The sequence below is a fragment of the Eretmochelys imbricata genome, chromosome 3 (genome assembly GCF_965152235.1).
Source record: "Eretmochelys imbricata isolate rEreImb1 chromosome 3, rEreImb1.hap1, whole genome shotgun sequence".
Classification (NCBI taxonomy): Eukaryota; Metazoa; Chordata; order Testudines; family Cheloniidae; genus Eretmochelys; species Eretmochelys imbricata.
The window spans coordinates 43,130,687-43,151,467 of NC_135574.1; the positions used below are offsets into that span (position 1 = coordinate 43,130,687).

At 39.7% G+C, this 20,781-nt stretch overlaps 1 protein-coding gene across 1 annotated transcript in view; it reads right to left on the reverse strand.

Annotated features, from left to right (window-relative positions):
• Positions 1–20,781, reverse strand: part of CSMD1 (CUB and Sushi multiple domains 1) — a 1,692,034-nt gene that overhangs the window by 823,801 nt on the left and 847,452 nt on the right. The window contains exon 6 of the mRNA XM_077812120.1: positions 19,531–19,643. Within this exon, the coding sequence (XP_077668246.1) occupies positions 19,531–19,643 (113 nt within the window). The remainder of the gene's footprint in view (positions 1–19,530; positions 19,644–20,781) is intronic.

Consider the following 20,781-nt stretch of genomic DNA (forward strand, 5'->3'; position numbering starts at 1 on the left):
ACCCACCTCCACCCTCAAACACACAGTGTGCAGGAAACTCCATGCAAACTTGGGACTGAGCATCAGGTTGTTTCTCTGGACCCCTGGGCTCTGGGGGGGAGGGTGTGTGGGTATCTGGGCTGTGGGGCATGACTGGGCTCTGAGGAGGAGGGACTTTGAGTGTGTTGGCTGGGGGGGCCCCGCAGACGGGCTCGGGGAACAGGGGTTGTGGGTGTCTGGCCTCCACCTGGGCTTGGGGAGCTGGAGGAGAAAGGGGGCAGAGAAATAGGAACTGGATTGTCATAGAGGTTTCTTGAACTCCCTGCTCCTGGAGGAATTTTTGTGTGTGTCTGTATTGTTACAGATATACTTGCTGACAGGTATTTTGAAATAAATTGCCAAAATAATTGAAACTGGTGTGATTGCGTAACATTATTTTGACAAATAAAATTTGCAGAATTTTAAAATATTGTGTACAGAATTTTTAGGTTTTTGGCGCAGAATGCCACCCATGAGCATAATTGCCACACATTACTTCTGAGTATTTCCAGGCTCTTCTGAGTTGTTCTACCCTGCTCTCTACACATGTGCAGAGATGCAAAGAATTCAACAACAACAAAATCCATGTTTCCTCACTAACTTGGACTAAAAGAAATATCACATGCTCCAGTACAACCATGTGAGCTATGCATGCTCATTTGAAAATTAACATAATTTACATGTCAAGCCACAGTCCCAATCCCCTGCTACTGTACCTCATTTAAAAGTCTTAAGTCCATGTTGCACTTCCCTTTGTATGTTGCTGCAAGCTGATGTCATTGTATTAGTTAGGATAGTGAGCAGAAGTCAAAGAACGAATAGCTACTTCTATATCAGCATCAGTTAAGTACTAATGATGCTGTCGCAGCTCATCTGACCAACAGTGACACTTGTCTTGACACAGTGCACTTGGGAGGAGGAGAGCTCCTCTTCGTCTGTAGTTTCCTCCTGGCAACTGAAGCATGTGTAGTGCTGCCACCCCATAACACCTCCTCCTCTTTACCATCAATCATGGGCTCTACAGTAGCATGTTCATCAATGATAATTACAGATTAACTGACACTTTGGCAGAATCCTCCTCTCCAGATTTAAAACAACCTCCCCCCACCCTGCACTCAGCCTAATTGTCTACCAAGTGCCTTGCTGGTCCTCACAATCAAGTTTGAGAAATTAGACCTACATTTTTGTGCTGCAGCTCTTTGAGGGTTGAGCTCTTTCTTGGCTGGAAGGATGCTATGCTGTGCTGCATGGGGTTGCCTGGCCCCTGTGTTCATGATAATTGTAGCTATTTTGGAGAAATATCTTTTTCTTTTGTAAATGTAAGGCCACTTCTGCTTCTGACGCTGCATTTTGAGAGAAATCTCTCTGATGCCATTACAGAACAAAAGATAACTCAACTTTCTCAAGGGTTGTGTTGACCTTACAAAACACTATAAAATACTACTAATAAATAAGAGATATTTAGAAAGTTAAATATTGGGGGGAGTGGGGGGGGGCAACAGCTTCCAGTGTATAAATGAGGAGAACAAAATGGCAGATAACATAGGGAGTGCTGGCCTCAGTAAACATGCTAAGACACTTTGATTGGAATCTTAAAATAATGGAACAGCAGCAGAAACTTAAAAAAAAATCTGGCCCGGAAACAGTACACTTGTCCACCGAAAAAATGACTCCAAATGTGTTCTGCTACCCCCTCTCAAGCACATCAGGTAGATTCAGCTAATAAGGGAATCAGAAGAAACACCACGTGACAAAACCCAGGGAAATTCTCAGTGAAATTCAAAAGTGTACCATGGAAAGTTGCATTATTTTTTTTATTACATTTGGATTGCAGAGAAATAAAATCATATCCAACTGTGACTAAATTGCCACAATTTTTTTTAAACGAAAATATTATTTTTGGAAGTGCAGCAGAAAATGAAAAATGGGGCAAATCTAGATCAAGGTTTTCAAACAATGACCAAATAAATATATATAGGCACCTACATCAGGAGTCTAATTTTGAATAGTGCTGAGCACTCAACAGTTTCCACTGAAGTCAGTCAAAATCTGCCCCAAGCCACAGATGGCTCATCAGGCTGATGCAGTTTAAGGCATGTCAGATTCCGTAGCCAACAGTACACGAAGGAGCATTGTGGCTAGCATCCCATCTGAGCACCTTTGGCTTCCCTAGTCGTATGGATTAGGTACCCATTTTACAGCTAGATGATCTAGAGGCAGCCATTCAGCATGAGACCAAGCAAGACACAAACCTGCTTCTGGCATTGCAGTCAAGCACCTTAAACACTCAGCCATCATGTCTTACTGAAGTCACTGCAGACGCCTATTTTTACAGAATTGTTCTGGATGGGAGGTTTAGTGTTCAGTTAATAAACATTAGGGTTTGGGAAACCTGCTGTTACAGTGTGCTATTGGGGAAGAGACTTTCAGTGTCAAAGGCTTCACAAGAAAAAAAAGAGGAACAAAGGAGAGGGAACAAGAAACAATGGATGTGCATGGATCTGCAAGTAATAAAAGTCATAGTAATTCAGATATGGATGTAGGCAAGAACCTGGATAATCATGGAAATGTAGGGCTGGCAGTGACCTCAAGAAGTCATCAAGTCCTGCCCCCTGCACTGTGGCAGGACCAAATATAATTAATTGAGTCCTTATGATGGGCACCCTACTATCTAAAATGCCTTACCTAACAAATTTACTTAGTACTAATAATGATTTTTGAAAAGATGCTGAGAACCAGGAAGGTACCAAAGAGCTGGGGGGCGGGAAATGTAGGACCAACGTGTAAAACAAGAAAAAAAGGCAAGGCTGCTACTTACCATCTAGTAAATCTAGTTTTAATCACTGGTAATGACAATGCTACAAAATATTCAGAGGGAAAAAAAATCTGTAAACACCTGAAGGATAATGGATTCAGGAGTAATATACTGTATTATCTTAAAATGGCAGGGAGATAGACAATGTGAGCTAATCAATCTTTTCCAGTCTCTAATATCTAAGGTTCTATCATGTAATTATCAGTGTTGGCTACTAAATGATAACTCTTAGAAGATAAATGTGAAAAATTAGTAGATGAAGAGTATGTCTGCATTGAGTAAAGCAATTGATATACTGTTTTCTGAAAACTTAATTGAAAGATTAATTCAAACTGTCTTAGATAAGTGCTCTGAATTATATTATTATTTTTTTCTTTTATTATTAATATGAGCACTGCCATTTGGATCAAAAACTGTCTAAAGAATCATAATAAAGGGTAATAATAGACAGTGATGCATTACGTTAGGGGGAAGGTTGCTGTAGAAATTAGTTTGAATTCTATTTTTTTATTTAATTATTTTGTAAGTTAGAGTGAAAGAGCACCTGAAGGCATTAATTAAAGTTTGCAGACAATTCTAAATTGGAAGTTGTTGCAAACAACTGGGGACAGAAAATAATACAAATGGACCTATGGCCTCATATTTAAAGGGATTCAGGTGCTTAAAAAGAGCAGACACCATTGAGACAGAAGGGGCCAATGAAGTTTTGAGAAGAGTATGGCACCTTGGGGCCATTACTTCTACCAACATGGACTCTGACTTGAGCTGAGCTTTATCATGCTAACCTAAGGACTTTCCCATGCTGTATTCCAGGTGACTAATAAACTACTATGTTCTGAAAAGGCTGCCCTGCCTCACTGTAAATACTCTGCTGTTTGCATTGCTCCCTGCAAAAGTAAAGCCTCTCTCAGGAATCTGACCTCAGCTGGACTCACGGTTTAGAACCACAGTGAGAGATGGGGCATACTGGAGCCTGAAGGCTCAGTCTGGATCACTGCCTTTGCATGCCACTGCAAGTCCTGCCCTTGTAGAAAAGTATGTACCCTTGGGGTTAGGCGCACTGAAGGTGTCACTGCCAAGAGACTGTTTGAGGGCAAGGGTATAGCATAGACAACTGTAAACACAGAAGTTTCTCATCAGCTCTCCTCTAAACCCTCCACTTGACCCAGTGACCCCACATCCTGTCTTTCTGTCCACTCTCAGGCCTTCCCTTACTCTTTTCTTTAACCTCTTACTCTCCTCTGGCTCTTTCCCTTTGCAATATAAGTATGCTCTAGTCTCTCTCATCTTAAAAAGCCCAACCTTGATCCCACTTGCCTCTCGAACTACTGCCCCACCAGGCATCGGAGGCAAAGGTTGGAGCCAGAGTCAGGATCTCGGAGTCCTGGCATTGGTGTATAGGCAATTAAAGAATTTCTTCTCTTTCTGTCCTATGGCTCCTGGGTTAATTTATTCTCAACATCTTGATTTTATACTGATTGATCATATCTTCCCTCTTTTAACCCTCCCCTTTTATTATTTGTTTAACCTCCTGCTGACTACTCTATCCAGCCCATCCCCAAGGAGATTGATTTTCCTTCTACGGAGATGAAGGCCATCCAAAGTATACAGCCCCTTATTCCCATAGAAGGTAGATCAATGTTCCACAAAACCCAATCCCTCCACTTCTTACCTAGTGTGGTGTTTAGATGTTGTTTGTAATTATTAGAATTGGGAGCACTGGCTTTTGGGAGTCTGAAAGGACTCAGGAAACAGGAAGGAGGGGGGAGGAGTTGAGAGGCTGGGAGAAAGCTACAGAGGGTGCAGCAGCAGCTTGGTAAAGAGATTTTCTCTTTGAAAATAAAGTCCTGTTGAAGCTTGTTAATACCTTGCCTGGTTGAGACAACATTTTGGGGACGAGGATGGATCTTCTGCCTCTGAACCCACCTGCACCCTTTCTGCAAAGCCAAAGTGAGCCTCCAATTGCTTTTACTACCTGGATTCATATGTTTGAGACTTACCTGCTTGCAATCAGTGCTACAGAGATTTCTGAAGTAAGAAAGCATGCCTGCTAATCCACTGCCTTGGAGCAGAAAGGCAGCATATATTTTACACTTTTCCCCTTGCAGATGATAAATTTGAGACTGCACTCACTGCATTAAAGAATTTTTGTGTGCCAAAAGTGAACGTACGCTAGAGATTTCACCAGCGTGAGCAGAAACCAGGGGAAACTATTATGCAGTATATTGCTTCCCTGAGGAGTCTGATTGTAATTTGTGACTTTGGGAATATGGCAGATCAGATGATTAGAGACCAACTCATTGAGAAAACAACCATGCTTCATGTCAGAGAATGCTTACTTCTAGAACCACAACTTACACTAGAAAAAGCAATAACCACTGCTACTCAGATTTAGACAAACTGAACTCTCCTTTCTGAGGCATACAATTTCACAGGCTGGACTAAAACCTGATCCAGATCATATCCTGGCAATTTCAAATGCTCGTCCTCCAACATATTTGCAAACCTTACGTTCCTTCTTGGGTCTTACCTTCTGGTGTGCAAAATTCATTCCTAATTATGCTTCTGTCATTGAACCATTACGGGAATTACTACAGAGAAGTTCAACCTTAGTGTGGACAGTGGATGCACAAGCTAGTTTTGAAATGGTGAAAGACTTGATAGTACACAGTACAGTACTTGCACTATTCAGTCCTGCATTGCCCACAATTGTAACTATTATTGATTCTGATTATGGACTTTGGGCTGTTCTCACACAACTGTGTGAAGACAACACAGAGAGGACTGTTGCATTTGCTTCAAAGGACACTAAGTAACGCTGATAGAAAATATTCTACAGTCGAAAAAGAAGCACTTGCTTGTGTCTGGGTTACTGAAAAATGGAGAACTTACCTGTGGGGCCGCACGTTCAAGCTGCGCACAGACCACAGCCCTTTGACAACATTGCTTACCACGAAAGGACTGGGAGGAGCAGGATACCATATTGCTCAATGGTCTACAAGACTACTCTCTTTCAATTATGAACTGGAATATAAGCCTGGAAACCAAAATGTGGTCGCTGATTGCCTTTCTCGCCTGCCTTTGCCTTCACCAGATGGTCCACAGGAGGATGAGGATATAGTGGTTACGCTTATTACAAGCATTCTCACTGCAGTTACAAGAGAAAAATTTCAAGCTGCTTGTTCAGCATATCCAATTCAACAAAAACTACGGGAATTTCTGACAAAGAGATGGCTCAGTCACCCTATAAACCTTGACCCAGTTTTGCTGCCTTATTTTAGAGTTTGGGATGAACTTTCTTTGTTTGATGGCTGTGTGCTACGAGGCACACACCGGCTCCTTGTGCCAGAAGAATAACAGCCAAAACTCATACACCTGGCACACGATACTTATCAAGGAATTGTCTGAACCAAACAACGACTACGGGATCTGTATTGGCGGCCAGGGATGGACTCTCAAACTGAAGCACTCATAAAATCCTGTGTCACTTGAGAAATGAATGATAAGACAGCAGTGACATGTACCCCTCCATTACAGCCTGATCCTGTTCCTGAATCTGCATGGGAAAAAGTGGCAATTGACATTGTAGGACCCTTTGAGACTGCTCCAATTGACTACCATTATGCCATCACTTTAATAGACTATTTCAGTAAATGGCCTGAGATAGCGTTTACATTGCAAATCTCTTCTGCTATAGTAATTAAGTTCCTCGCTTCAGTTTTTAGCAGGGAAGGTAACCCCAAAGAACTGGTTTCAGATAATGGTAGTCAATTTACTTCCCTGGAGTTTGAAACTTTTCTAGCACAGAGGAACATTTTACACAAAAGGTCATCCCTATATTACCCTCAAGCCAATGGGGAAATCAAACAGTTTAACAGAAGTTTGAAAGATAGTTTGCAAACGGCTAAACTGGAAGGGCGATTGTGGATACCCTTCACTACTGATTTCTTGCAAGCATACCCAGCTACACAACATGCCACAACGCAAAGATCACCCGTAGAGTTACTGCATGGGAAACAGATGAATACTAAACTGAACATTGCTGGATTGTTAAAGGCACAACCTGATGCCCCAAATGAGGATGATGTGAGAAAAACAGTTGAACAGAACAAAGTAAAGTTTAAGGCTTTCACAGACAAGTGGCGGGGTGCTAAGGAACCAAAGTTTGAGTGTGGAAAACCTGGAATTTTATGCAAAGGGGACCATAAATTCACAACTCCTCTTAAAATCATAGAGAAGAAGGGACCTTACACCTATCGACTTTCTGATGGGTGGGTGTTTTATATCTTGCACCTGCCTATGCACCAAGAGGAGATTATGCCAACACCCAGTCTGCATTGGATGACTTCACCGTAGTACCAACACAACAAGACATTGCACTGGAACCAGGGCTTGAGAGACGGCCTATCAGACTCAGACGACCACCTGTCTGGACTAGAGTTATGTAGTATCTACAGTGTTTTCAGTGTAATATTTCTGCCAACAGTATAGTGTCTTGTTTCATATTTGTTCCTGTGGTTAGAACAAAACTGTTTATTTTAATTGGGAGAGTTTCTTAAGAGAGGAAGGAATGTGGTGTTTAGATGTTGCTTGTAATTATTAGAATTGGGAGCACTGGCTGTTGGGAGTCTGAAAGGACAGGAAACAGGAAGGACGGGGGAGGAGTGGAGAGGCTGGGAGAAAGCTACAGAGGGTGCAGCAGCAGCTTGGTAAAGAGGTTTCCACTTTGAAAATAAAGTCCTGTTGAAGCTTGTTAGTACCTTGCCTGGTTGATATAACACCTAGCCAACTGTTCACTTCCAGAAACTTCTGCCTTCCTCCACTTGTGAGATAGGATGGATCTCAGGGAAGATAGCTTCAGCCCACTTCCGAGTTCTCTGAAGTCATCTGTGAGATATCCCGTGATGCAGTATCTTTAGTGCCTATATGCATCACCACTAATGGATCCTTGCCCACTCACTTCAAAAGTTTATCCATTCTTACAGTGATGTCTCGTGTCTTGGCTCTGGGAAGACAATACACTGTTCTGTTGACTGCCTATCCCTTGCAGAATGTTCTTTCAGTTCTCCTGAGTTTTGGTTCCCCTATAAGGATTGCCTGTCTTCCTTGGGTGGCTGGAGAACTCTTTGTGGGTAAACTTGATTTACTTACTAGTTGGGTTGAGCTGCCATCCACAGCTCCCATACATCTCTTCATTCCCTTGGACCAGCTGGGTCTGGAGAGATATCTTTCAGAGTTTTCAGGGTGAGGACCTGGTATCTATTGGAAACTTCTAGATATGTGGAATTCTTCTTAGGCCTCTTCTCTGTATGGTGGTCCCCTTGGCTCCCTTTTCTGTGGGGGAACCCTTAGTCCCCCTATCCTTCTCTACTCCCTCTACACTTTATCTTTGAGTACTCTCACCTGAAACACAAATTCAACTACCATATCTATGCTAATGATTCACAAATCTACTTCTACACTCCAGACCTGTCTCCTTCTGCCCAAACTAAAATCTCAGCCTGTCTCTCTGACATGTCCTCACAGATGTCTAGCCATCAGCTCAAGCAAAAACAGAGCTCCTAATGTCTTCCCTCCTGAAGCCCTCTCTGCTACCTACTTTTTCAATCACTGTGGACAACACCACCATTGTCTCTATCACCCAGGTTCACAACCTGGGTTTCACCTTCGACACTGACATCTCTTTTGGTCCTCACATACAAGTTATATATATATATTTTGATATCTTGAAGATTCTTTCTGCAAAACATCTCTAAGATATTGCCTTTGTTATCCATCCACACATCTAAAGCTCTCATCCAGGCTTTCATCATCTCATGTCTCCATTACTGTATCACCCTTCTCTCAGGCCTTGACAAATACAACTTTGTCCTGCTCGTATCCATTCAGAATGCCACTGCAAAAATCATTTTCCTAGCCCATCATTTTGACAAAGTAACCTCTCACTTCGAATCCATCCATTGGTTTCCCTTTCTCTATAGCACCAAACATAAGCTATTTTTGTTCAGTTTCAAGGCCCTTCACAGTCAATCCCCACCCTGTCTATCGTTTCTAATTCACCATTGAGTTTCTGATGCACACCTGATGCCAGTTGCCACTTCTCACTTGTTAAATTTTCAATAAAAAGCATCTTCATGCTTTCTTCCATTCATTCCAAGCATCTTCATTCTTTCTTCCATGCTTCCCCATGTACTTGGGAAGTGCTCCCTGTAAACATTTGCAAGGCCACCTTCCTATCCTTCTCCAAATCCCTCTTTAAAACTCTGTTTGCTGTAATGCCTATATTACCTTCATAACAGGCAGGTTACTGGCTTGAAGAGACCACTGTATCATGCTAAAAAAGATTTGTCTCATTGTTACCTATACTCCTCATCTGTCTATCTGTCTCTTGTCTGATACTTAGATGGTATGCTCTCTGATGCATGGCCATATATTTGTTCTGTGTTTGTGCAGCGCTTAGCACAGTGGGGTCCTGGAGCATGTTAGGTCTCCTAGGTGCTATGGCAATACAAATAAATAATAATAATATTAATCATTTGCATGATTGTAAAATACATTTTAATGCAGCCAAATAAACATTGTACATCTAGGATCAAGGAATGCAGGCCATACCTAGAGAGGTGGGCAGTTTCTCCTGGAAAGCAGAGACTCTGAAAAGGATCTTGGAGTCATTGTGGACAAGCAACTCAACATGAGCTCCCAGTGTGATGCTGTGGCAAAAAGGATTAATATGATCCTTGGATGTATAAACTGATGTGATAGGAATAGGGAAGTGATTTAACCTCTGCATATGGCACTGGTGAGACCAATATTAGAATTGTCCAGTTATGTTCTTCAAATTTAAAAAAAAGCAGGTTGAAAAACTAATAAGTTTCAGAAAAGAGCCACAAAAATGATTTCAGGACTGGATAAAATGCCTTACAGTCAGAGAATTAAACAGCTCAATTTATCTAGCTTATCAAAAAGAAGATTGAGAGATGATTTGATTACAGTGTATAAGTACCTTAATGGGGAGAATGTGCTCAAGGGTTATTTAATGTACAGAGAAAGGCATAACAAAAAACAATGGTTGGAAGATGAAGCCAGACAAACTACAATTAGGAATAAGTCTCAAATTTGTAACCATTGGAACAAACTGTCAAGGAAAGTGATGGATTTGCCATTCGTTGGTGTCTTCATTTGTAGACTGGATGCCTTTCTAGAACATATGCTTTAGTGAGACACATGTTATTGGACTTAATACAGGGGTAACTGGGTAAAATGTAATGCCTCGTGATATACAGGATTCTAGACTACATAATCTAATGGTCCCTTCTGGCATTAAACTCTCTGAATAGGTGAACCACTTTTATTAATTCTGTTTTCTAAAGTTACCCTGATATATAAGGCAGCAATCACCAAAAAGTTGTATTTTCCTAATTAACAGTACCTTGCTGTTAATATTGCAAATACTTTGACATTGTAACTTACTTGCAGACACAATTTTTAAGATCTTTAGCAGTGTGTGTATAAATATACATGCAGCGTAGTTGTAGCCATATTGGATATTGGAGAGACAAACTCTTTTACTGGACCTGACGCAGTGTTCTGTGCGGCTCAAAGCTTTTCTTTTTCACCAACAGAAGTTGGTCCAATAAAATATATTACCTCATTTACCATATCTCTCTAAAACATTTATGTAATTCTCATGTGCTGTTTCGGTGAATTTAAAGGAAAATCACAGAGAAATGTATTTTACCTTGCAATTTATTTTACATTATTTCACACACAGTTTTCCATTAATGCAGATTTATTTCTGCAGCCTCTATTATTTTCATTGTTTAACTTCTGTTTGTTAAATCCTGAATTATTCCAGGTAGTCAAACAGAGCACACAGATAAGTTCTGGTGCATAATGATCAAAACATTTAATACCTTAATACCTTTCTGAACCCCTCTCTCCTAACTGACCAAATACATCGTATTTAATTCAAACACTCCTCTCCAGGGATCAACTTTACGCGATACACAGTAGAATACACCAATTGTTAGAAGAAAAGGAGGACTTGTGGCACCTTAGAGACTAACCAATTTATTTGAGCATAAGCTTTCGTGAGCTACAGCTCACTTCATCGGATGCAAAGTTTTCGTGAGCTACAGCTCACTTCATCGGATGCATGCATCCGATGAAGTGAGCTGTAGCTCACGAAAGCTTATGCTCAAATAAATTGGTTAGTCTCTAAGGTGCCACAAGTCCTCCGATGAAGTGAGCTGTAGCTCACGAAAGCTTATGCTCAAATAAATTGGTTAGTCTCTGAGGTGCCACAAGTACTCCTTTTCTTTTTGCGAATACAGACTAACACGGCTGCTACTCTGAAACTAATTGTTAGAACTCTTTAGGCTTGGGTTTGAAAATTTTCTTTCAGAGAAATTTCAAGATAAATAATTTTGAATAAAATAAGTAAAATTTAAGAGATTTACTAAGGATTCTTTAGTTATAGAAAAATCAGCACTGTGACTTATGTTCTTTGCTTTTAAAATGAAAATAGGAACCCAAAGTCTCCTAATTTTTAAGAATATACTAAACAATTCTGAATCATTATCAAATATATTGTCACTCTGTGTTTCATAATAATCTCAGTTGCCTCAATGGCAAAGCTCCTGGGAAGAATTTACTTGCCTAGTATAAACCACTCAAAGAGAGAAAGAATGCTAACATTTTTATACTACCACATGTTACAGTAAAATAATATTGGTTCCAATTTGTCTCTGGGGTTGTGTGTGCCCCCCCCTCCACTAAGAGATATAATCAGCTAACACACCTAGAGGCAAAATCTTGACCCTGGAACCATGGCAGTGTCGGTGTAGTTCTACTCTACAAGATAGGAAAGAGGACAGGCTTCCAGGGAGCAGGAGCTGTACAGTGGGTGTGCACTTCTTACGAAATTTAGAGCTCTGCTCCAAAGAAGCTCTTGCCTGTCAGTATGAGTGGGACATTGATTGCAGAAGGATGGAAATTGAGTGAATCTACCCTCTTTTCCCAGGGAAGGTGTGGGTCAGAAAAGTAGCTTTAGGGTACAATCCTAAAACAAAGAATCCCCCCTTGTGCCCCTCTCCTGTTCATACTCCCTGCATATCTGCCAGCAACCAGCCTGACTACTGAAGGTGGAGAATTTCCCCCAAGTGCACCAAAGAGGCATGAACAAACAAAAAAACAAAATCACAGAAATGTTGAAATCAGTCCAACATTATCACAATGAAATATTTCAATTTTTCATGTCAGATTCAGATGGGGATTTAGGCACCACTCACAAAACTGGATGAGGTGAGGTTAGTGCCCTTGTACCCTTTAGATCAGCAGTTAGGGTACTTACTTGAGAAGAGGGAGACCTTGGTTCAAATCCCTGTTCCAGAGTGCACACCCACAGAAAGCAGGGGTTTGATCTTGGATCTTCCACAATACAGAGAAGTGTCCTAACCCCCAGGCTATGGAGGATTTTGGGTGGGAATCTGTCCTGTTGAAGTTGTTCCACTTTGTATAAATAAATATTTACTGGCAGAGGGACCAGAACTTGTCTGTTCCCCCTCCCAGATGAGCATCTGAACTAGTAAAAAGAAAAGGAGTATTTGTGGCACCTTAGAGATGCTCAAATAAATTTGTTAGTCTCTAAGGTACCACAAGTACTCCTTTTCTTTTTGCGAATACAGACTAACATGGCGGCTACTCTGGATACTGAACTAGTGTCATTCTCATTCTCTTTGTCTGGCACAATGCCTATTCAAACACTTTAAAGAATGTGGAACAGTTTCAACGACAGAGACTGAGAACAACTCACCTCAGAATACCCTTCACCCCAGTAATTAGGGCATTTACCCGAGATGGGGGTGACCTGGGTTCAAATTCCTGTTCTAGAGCAGGATTTGAACCCAAGTCTTCCTGCTTCCAAAAGGTATAAGGCAGGCATCCCCATTTTTTAATGAATCTAGCCTTTTATTTCCTTGGCTTTTACTTAAAAAATCAGAAATAAAATGATTTTTTGAATCAAATAAAACACTTATTTTGACATGGAACATTTTGTTTCAAGATGAACAGAATATTTTGTTTTATCCAAAACTTTTTCCTGAACTTTTTGATTCACAAAAAATTCTGAAAAAAAATTCATTTTGGTTTGACACAAGCGATTTTTTTTAAAACAAATTTTTGCAACTGCCGGTGAACCGAAATTAAATACCCCCTGCGCACCCTACCCACACACACATTTGCAGAGATCTAAATAGGAGTGCAAGGTGCTCCTGCTGAAGGCAACAGTAACATGCAGCACTCTGCGTTTTGTGTGGGGAAGGCTCCTATACTGGCCTGATTTTGAAGAGCCTATGTCACTGCCTATCCACTGCACCTCCCTCTTCTTTCCCATGACAATTTTCTGTGAAGAAACAATTTAAGCAGTCTCAAGTCTAGACAATCAACTCAATGAAATAACAATGGACTTGGATGTATAGTACTGTTATTAAATGGTATAGGGGATTTATTTTCTGAGTGTAAAATGTAATGAACTAAAAATAAGTGACATCATTTTAGCTGGATAGTAGCTCTTGAGTGATTAATTTTAAACTGGAGCTTAAACATGAGCCTCAAAAGAGTAAGCAACAATACCACCATTTCATTTTCAGTTAGCTTGTGTATTGCTACTTTTTGGAAGCATTATTGAGTAAAAGCTAAAATCTCAAGATTAAATCTTTTACTTATAAAGATAGTCTAAAATAGCACAGCAAGCTATTACCAGCAGGAGAGTGAGTTTGTGTGTGTGGTTTTTGGAAAAAAAAAAAAAAGAAAAAAAAAGGGGGGGGGTTCGAAAACCTGGATTTGTGCTGGAAATGGCCCACCTTGATTATCATACACATTGTAAAGAGAGTGGTCACTTTGGATGGGCTATTACCAGCAGGAGAGTGAGTTTCGGGGGAGGGGGGAGGGTGAGAAAACCTGGATTTGTGCTGGAAATGGCCCAACTTGATTATCATACACATTGTAAGGAGAGTGATCACTTTAGATAAGCTATTACCAGCAGGAGAGTGGGGTGGGAGGAGGTATTGTTTCATGGTCTCTGTGTATATAATGTCTTCTGCAGTTTCCACAGTATGCATCCGATGAAGTGAGCTGTAGCTCACGAAAGCTTATGCTCAAATAAATTGGTTAGTCTCTAAGGTGCCACAAGTACTCCTTTTCTTTTTGCGAATACAGACTAACACGGCTGTTACTCTGAAACCTGTCAATAGCACTTTAATCTCTTTCAATCAATCTTTCAACCACCTGAAACTGAATTAAGCCTGCACAACTCTATTTTTGATCAGATTGCTTGCGTAAATCCATTAATTTATAATTTGTTATTATATGCTTGTTCTCACATAAAAGTGAATATATTTAATTCTACAAACAAATTCTTCAAAGAAGGATTACCTTTCAAAAAGAGACTGCATGCTAAATATTGTTCAGTTTTGAGAAATATTTAAATATAGGTTACACATACATTTGCGAGTGTATGCAAACACAGACTGAGAAGTGAAACATGAGCACGTATCGGGGGAAAACATATACACAGTATATAACAAAGAAGTTCAAGAGCAGTAAAATTGCAGAATTATGCACTCAAAATTTAGGACATGCCAGATTTCAGATTGCCCATGCAACCTTAATTCAGCCCCTTTGTGTGTATGCATTATGGTATGGTATTTAATTACATGCCATGTAACAATTTTATCTGTGAGACAAAGTGGGTGAAGTAATACCTTCAATTGGGCCAACTTCTGTTAGTGAGAGAGAAAACCTTTCAAGCTTGCACAGAGCTCCTCTTCAGGTCTGGGAAATGTATTCAGCATGCCACAGCTACGTACAAGGTGGAACAGATGTTTAGCACAAGCTCTAACCACATATTTCAATGGACTGTTCAAGGTGATCTGGTCCATCAACACCTCTCCAGTCATGGGGAAGGGCAGCTAGCCTGGGAGTGGTGATAGTGGGTTATAGATTGTTGTAATAAGCCATAAATCCAGTGCCTCTATTCAGTTCATGATTTTATAGTGTCTAACAAAGTTATGAATTTAAGATCCCAGATTAGTCTTTTGAAGGTGTTGTCCAGGTTTCCTATCACGATGAGGACTAAAAGGTCAGATATAGAGTGATAGCTTTGTAAAAAGTGTTCACCCAAGCTTATACGGTGTTTTTGTCTATTATCATTTTTTCTGTGTGAGTTTATTCAAGAGCACAGTGATTGTCTCACTTTACCCACATATTGAACCTGCTTCAAAACAGATATAACCCCCCCCCCCCCCCCCGTCCAACTATACACTCCCAATTTCAGAGGAGCAGCCGTGTTAGTCTGTATCTGTAAAAAGAAAAGGAGTACTTGTGGCACCTTAGAGACTAACAAATTTATTAGCTCATAAGCTTCCGTGAGCTAGCTTTTTACACTCCCAATTGTCACTTAATATCCCACACACTGGAACCCAAAGGGGGTAGCATAGTCGATGGGGACCACAGCCTGAATTAAATCTTTCCTGACTCACCCCCATTCTTGTGGCCTTCAAACAACCACCGAACCCCTCCAAGCTCATAATCAGAAGCAAGCTCCCTCACAGACTAGAACAGAGCAACAAAGTGGCACCCTGCCAAAATAACAGATGCAAAACCTGTAGACATATCTCTCCACTCTACAATGATCAACACCCCCACAACACACCTTTCAGGATTCATGGGTCTTATACACGGCTATCACAACATGTGGTGTACGTCATCTAGAGCACTAAATGCCTCAATAACAACTATATGGGTGAAGTGAAACAATTACCACTTCTCTAGTAAACTCACACAAAAAAATTATAAAAGAAAAAAAAACACTTGTCATCTTTTCATGAACAGTTCTCACAGAGTAATCACTATATATCTGACCCTCACCCACAGCTCCCAACCCCCATGTTAATTGGTCACTTCACCTTGAATGGTCCCTTGAAATACGTATTAACTACTTATGCTAAACAATCTGTTCCAACTTGTATTTAGCTGTTACACTTGGAGTACATTTCCCAGACCTGAAGAAGAGTTCTGTGTAAGCTCGAAAGCTTTTCTCTCTCACCTGAAGAAGTTTGTCACCCACCTTTTTTTCTCTAATATCTTGGGACCAGCATGGCTACAAAAATACTTCATACAATTTTATCTGTCATCCTACGAATTTTTATTTGTTTTATGAGTATCACTTATGATTCCAACAGTCACTGTGAATTAAACTATCCACCTGCTAGTAGGAGCCTGGCACATAGCAAATACTTTGTCTGGGGTGGTATAGCAGGCCCATCAATGGCCACTACCCATTGAATAGCATTATCCTGACAGGACAATAGAGGCAATCAGAGATACTAACTGTTAATGTCCCTCTGTACCATCAACTGATAAACAGATGGATGCCACAATTCCTCTCAAGGGCTGGATCACGGAAAACTCCAGTGTAAGAAGACAAGAGAAAAGTTATCACAAATTGACTTTAAAAGGGACATGCTTTCCAAGCATGAGGCAGAGGCCATCACCAAAGGAGAAGACTGAGCAGGAGGAGTGGGATGCAGGAAGATGCTGGACTTCCTGGAGCAAACTGATCAAAATTCAGGATGGATGAGGAAACTGAAGGAGGGTCTTACGTGCCAGTGATTTTTGCCTAGATCTGTAGCTCTTGTGCTTTTCTATGAGTAAAATATGAATATTTAAGATGTTCCTTCACAAAGTCTCTGTGTTACTTGCTTTAACTATCACATGTTCCCTGAAGAGAAACTGTAAAGCAGAGTATATAAGAATGACCATAAGGTCAGACAAATGGTACATTTAGTGCTGTATCCTGTCTTCCAACACAGGCTGGTGCAAGATTCTTCAGAAGGAGTGAACAGAAGAGGTCACTCTACTGAGTGATCCATCCCGTTGTCCAGTCCCAGCTTCTAGCACTCAGAGGCTTAGGGACACCCAGAGCTGCGTCCCTGGCCATCTTGGCTAATAGACATTAATGGACCTATCTTCCATGAATCTATTTAATTCTTTTTTGAATCCAGTTACACTTTGGCCTTCACAACATTCCCTGGCAATGAGTTCAACAGGTTGATTTTCTTTTGTCGGACGGATACTTCCTTTTGTTAGTTTTCAACCAGCTTCCTATAAATTTCATTGGGTGACCTCTAGTTCTTGTGTTATGTGAAGGGGTAAATAACTCTTCCTTATTCACTTTCTGCATATCATTCATGATTTATTCCTACTCTTTGGTTCCTATCTTTTAACCAGTACTGACTTTCCCTCTTAGCCCATGAACTGCTTACTTTGATTAAGAGTCTTTGGTGAAGGACCTTGTCAAAGGCTTTCTGAAAGTCCAAGTACGCGATACCCAGTGGATCACCCTTGTCCACATGTTTGTGGACATCTTCAGAGAATTCTAATGGTACCCATAAGGGTTCTGGGTGGTGTACTTAAATAACTGGAGAGACTTGAAGGGGATCAGCATTTGTCTTGGGGCCTAGGGCCACATGCCCAAGAGGATACTAGACACAAAGTCTGTCTAAGAGGCCATATTTAGAGGCAGCATCTGCAACTACAGAGATACAGGAGGCTTAGAAGCATGCAGAATTCAAAGGCTGGGTCCAATATAGCAGTCTGGTGTCTACAGCAAGAGAAGATTCTGCCAGGGCTGTAACATGATCACATACTATTTTTCCCATAGGATCCTTGCCTCTGTTAATGCTGAAATATTCCCACAGAATGCAGTCTGAAGCAGACACCCAGCATTGAAAAGTTCACCTGAATGGCTGCAATTTGGCAGTTAAAAGCAACCAAAAACAGGATCTTATAATGGAAACTGTTTTCATCTTTAACTATTAGACTTACTGACAGCTCTGCCTATCATTAAATACCTTTAAAGTGTTAATTAGTGTACTACCAAATAGAAAGACTATATGACTATATTGAGCTACATATGATGAACTGAATAATAATATTCTGATTTAAGTTAATAGATATTTTAGTATTTAAAGGCAATTTTCCTTACTTCCTTACTTCATTGCTTGCTGTTGACACATTAATACACTCTGCATTGCTGAGGTTCACTGAATTGCAATTTATTGGTAGTTTATAAAATGCCATTGCATTAACTTGCATGTTAAAAGGATGCGTTAAATTAGAAAAGGAGATTTCAAATAACAGTAAGAATTTGCAATTTATTAAGCTACCTCAAATTGTCATTTGAATACTGTTCTTTAAAAGCCAAGTTTTATGTTGCCACCAAAAGAAAAAATTGTCAGATATATTATACAGTGCAACAAATACCCATTTTGCGTTTATAGTCTCGCTAGGTATTTCCTTTAAACCGCAATTCCATCTTATGCATTCACACATAAAATAGATTTTTTGTAAATCTTAGAATGTTGTCTCATCACTTTGCCCCGGACTTACCATGAATATTCGATAGATCCTTAACTTCCTGGTGGGTTGCCAGGATTACCCATAGTGTCCTTACAACTATTGGTGAATGAGATCCAGGATCAAATTTTATGTAGCGTAGTGCACTTCAATTACCAGGTGCCAAAAGTATCACTGCCCTCAGCCTCAGTAAGTTTTGTATAAACAAATTCTAAGTGCAATGACACACCACACTCGCTATCATGTTGTTTCACCTAAATAACCTATAAAGTGGTCAGGCATTATTAGTAAAAAATTTTAACTGAGAGAAGAAGAAAAAAATCCACCCTTTGTTCACAATGATTTTAAAAGTACAGGAGTACAAAGATGATAGATATTGTATCAAAAACATTTGATATGTTTTATTTTTACATATCTCATATAAATATAATCATCAGTAAACAGCACGCATGAACAGAGGAATACAGATCCTACTGTGGAGTGACAACTTAAGCTATGAAGATGTCTATTTGCATGTGGGGGGAAAATAGTAACAAATAGCTTGTGTAAGTACAGGGTTTGAAGGTATACTCAGCTTCTACATCATCTGTATTTGTGATTTACAGGATAGTCTCCTATTTCTTTCTAATTTAATTACAAAATCATTGATTCTGAGTGATGATTTATCAAGTGCACAAATCAATGAAGATTCCATTCCAGAAAAATTGCATTTTGATGACTATCCAGGTGGACATAGACAAAAAATGACAGCAGCATTGACATCCTCTAGCTTTCTAATAAAGATGAATATGCAGATCTATTCAGTAGTCTGAAATGTGATTTATCTTGAGTTGGGGAGTGGTTAAATCTCCAAGTAATAAATGTAACCCTCAGGGCAAGAGCTTGATTATGAGTAATGAAGGAAGACAACAGTGAGATAGGGCCTGTCTTTGCACAGAATAGATTTTCTGTGACCTGCATTCTACTCATGATTTAAAGCAAAGATCTGAATTAATACAAAAAGACGCCACACATACAATTTATCTAATGTAAAAAGGTCAAATAAGCTTACCACTAGAGGTATATTTCACTGGGAATGTTGCTACTTTATGTGTAAACAATGTTAAATGAATCTCTGAAAGGTATTTATTTTATAATATAATGATAGCTACTACTCAGCCTAAGGGCAGTAGAACCTAGACTTTAGCTTTTTACGGCACAGACCTGTGGTTTCTAAAGAAAAACCTACACCACTACCAGTTCTATTCACATTATTTTTGGTGACACTCTGTATTTCCTACCTTGGAACTGGGCATTAAATCCTTTCCGTCGGTGGTTACTGTCAGATGTGAAATGGAGTCGTAACCAGTTTTTGCTGCTGATAACAGGAGAAGGCAGGTTCATACCAGTCAACCTGGAGGTGGGGAAAAAAGTTTTTAAGATATGATGAAGCAAAAAACATGTATTTTAGACTGATTTAAAGGAAACAGACCAAGTGAAATTAAATATACTGGTCAAATTGTGCATCATGCATCTGACAATTGTGATGCACTAGTACTATTACTCTATTTTCCTTTCCACCTAGTTCTTTGATAGGCAAATTGGTTTCTCCTTCTCTCATTATTATGGGAACTGTAATGGGAGAGAAAATTTCTAAAGTTTCTTGTTTCAGCTGTTAACTTATCTGCAGAAAAGTTGGCAAGTGATCTTATGACAAAACATCAAAATGCATAAGGTCATATTTATCTTAAATGTTGGTAAGCAGTTGCAGAGAATGGTATTCAGTAGCAAATTGATGCACTCCCTTAAGTGAAATGTTATTAATTTTAGAAGAACAATATAAATGTTTCATCTCATATATCTCATTTATAAGGACATCAACCTAGCAAGAAAAACTCTCTGTATTATACACGAACAAAAATGTGTGTGCACCTGAGAAGGGTCAGTTTTGCATATAATAAACCTCAGAAGCCATGTTTTTGTTTTTTTTTAAACCTGTTATTAGTGAAAGTTCAGATTGAACAACACCCCCTCTCCCCCCCACACACACTCTTAATTCCCATTAAAAACTGAGCAAGGGGTCAGATAAACAGTCTGGATTTTGCGTAAATCTGGAATCTCTTCTAAATATATATGTTGCATGAACATTGCATTTTTACAATTAAAGACTGGAATAAAGAAGTCTGCAAAATGTTGCTTAGGGCCAATTTTTTCTCTTAGTTATGCTGGGTTTTTACCAGGATTAACTGAAAGCAGAATATTCTCCATGGAGTCTAAATTCTTACATTACAGGAAAAATAACTTTGTTCATTTGACAAATGGAGATTATTTAGATTAATGAACAAACATCATAGCATGTTATAAGTGTGTGTTGTATAAGTAATGAACACTTAATAATATGATGTCTTCCTTGCTATATCACTGCTGTTAACACTTTACTGAAGAAACAGAAGAAACAGTTTTTGGTGTACAAATTTTAATTTGTACAGATTAGTGGAATGCAGATTAGATGGTTCTATCGCACCTGGTCATAATATCGAAATCTATTAATA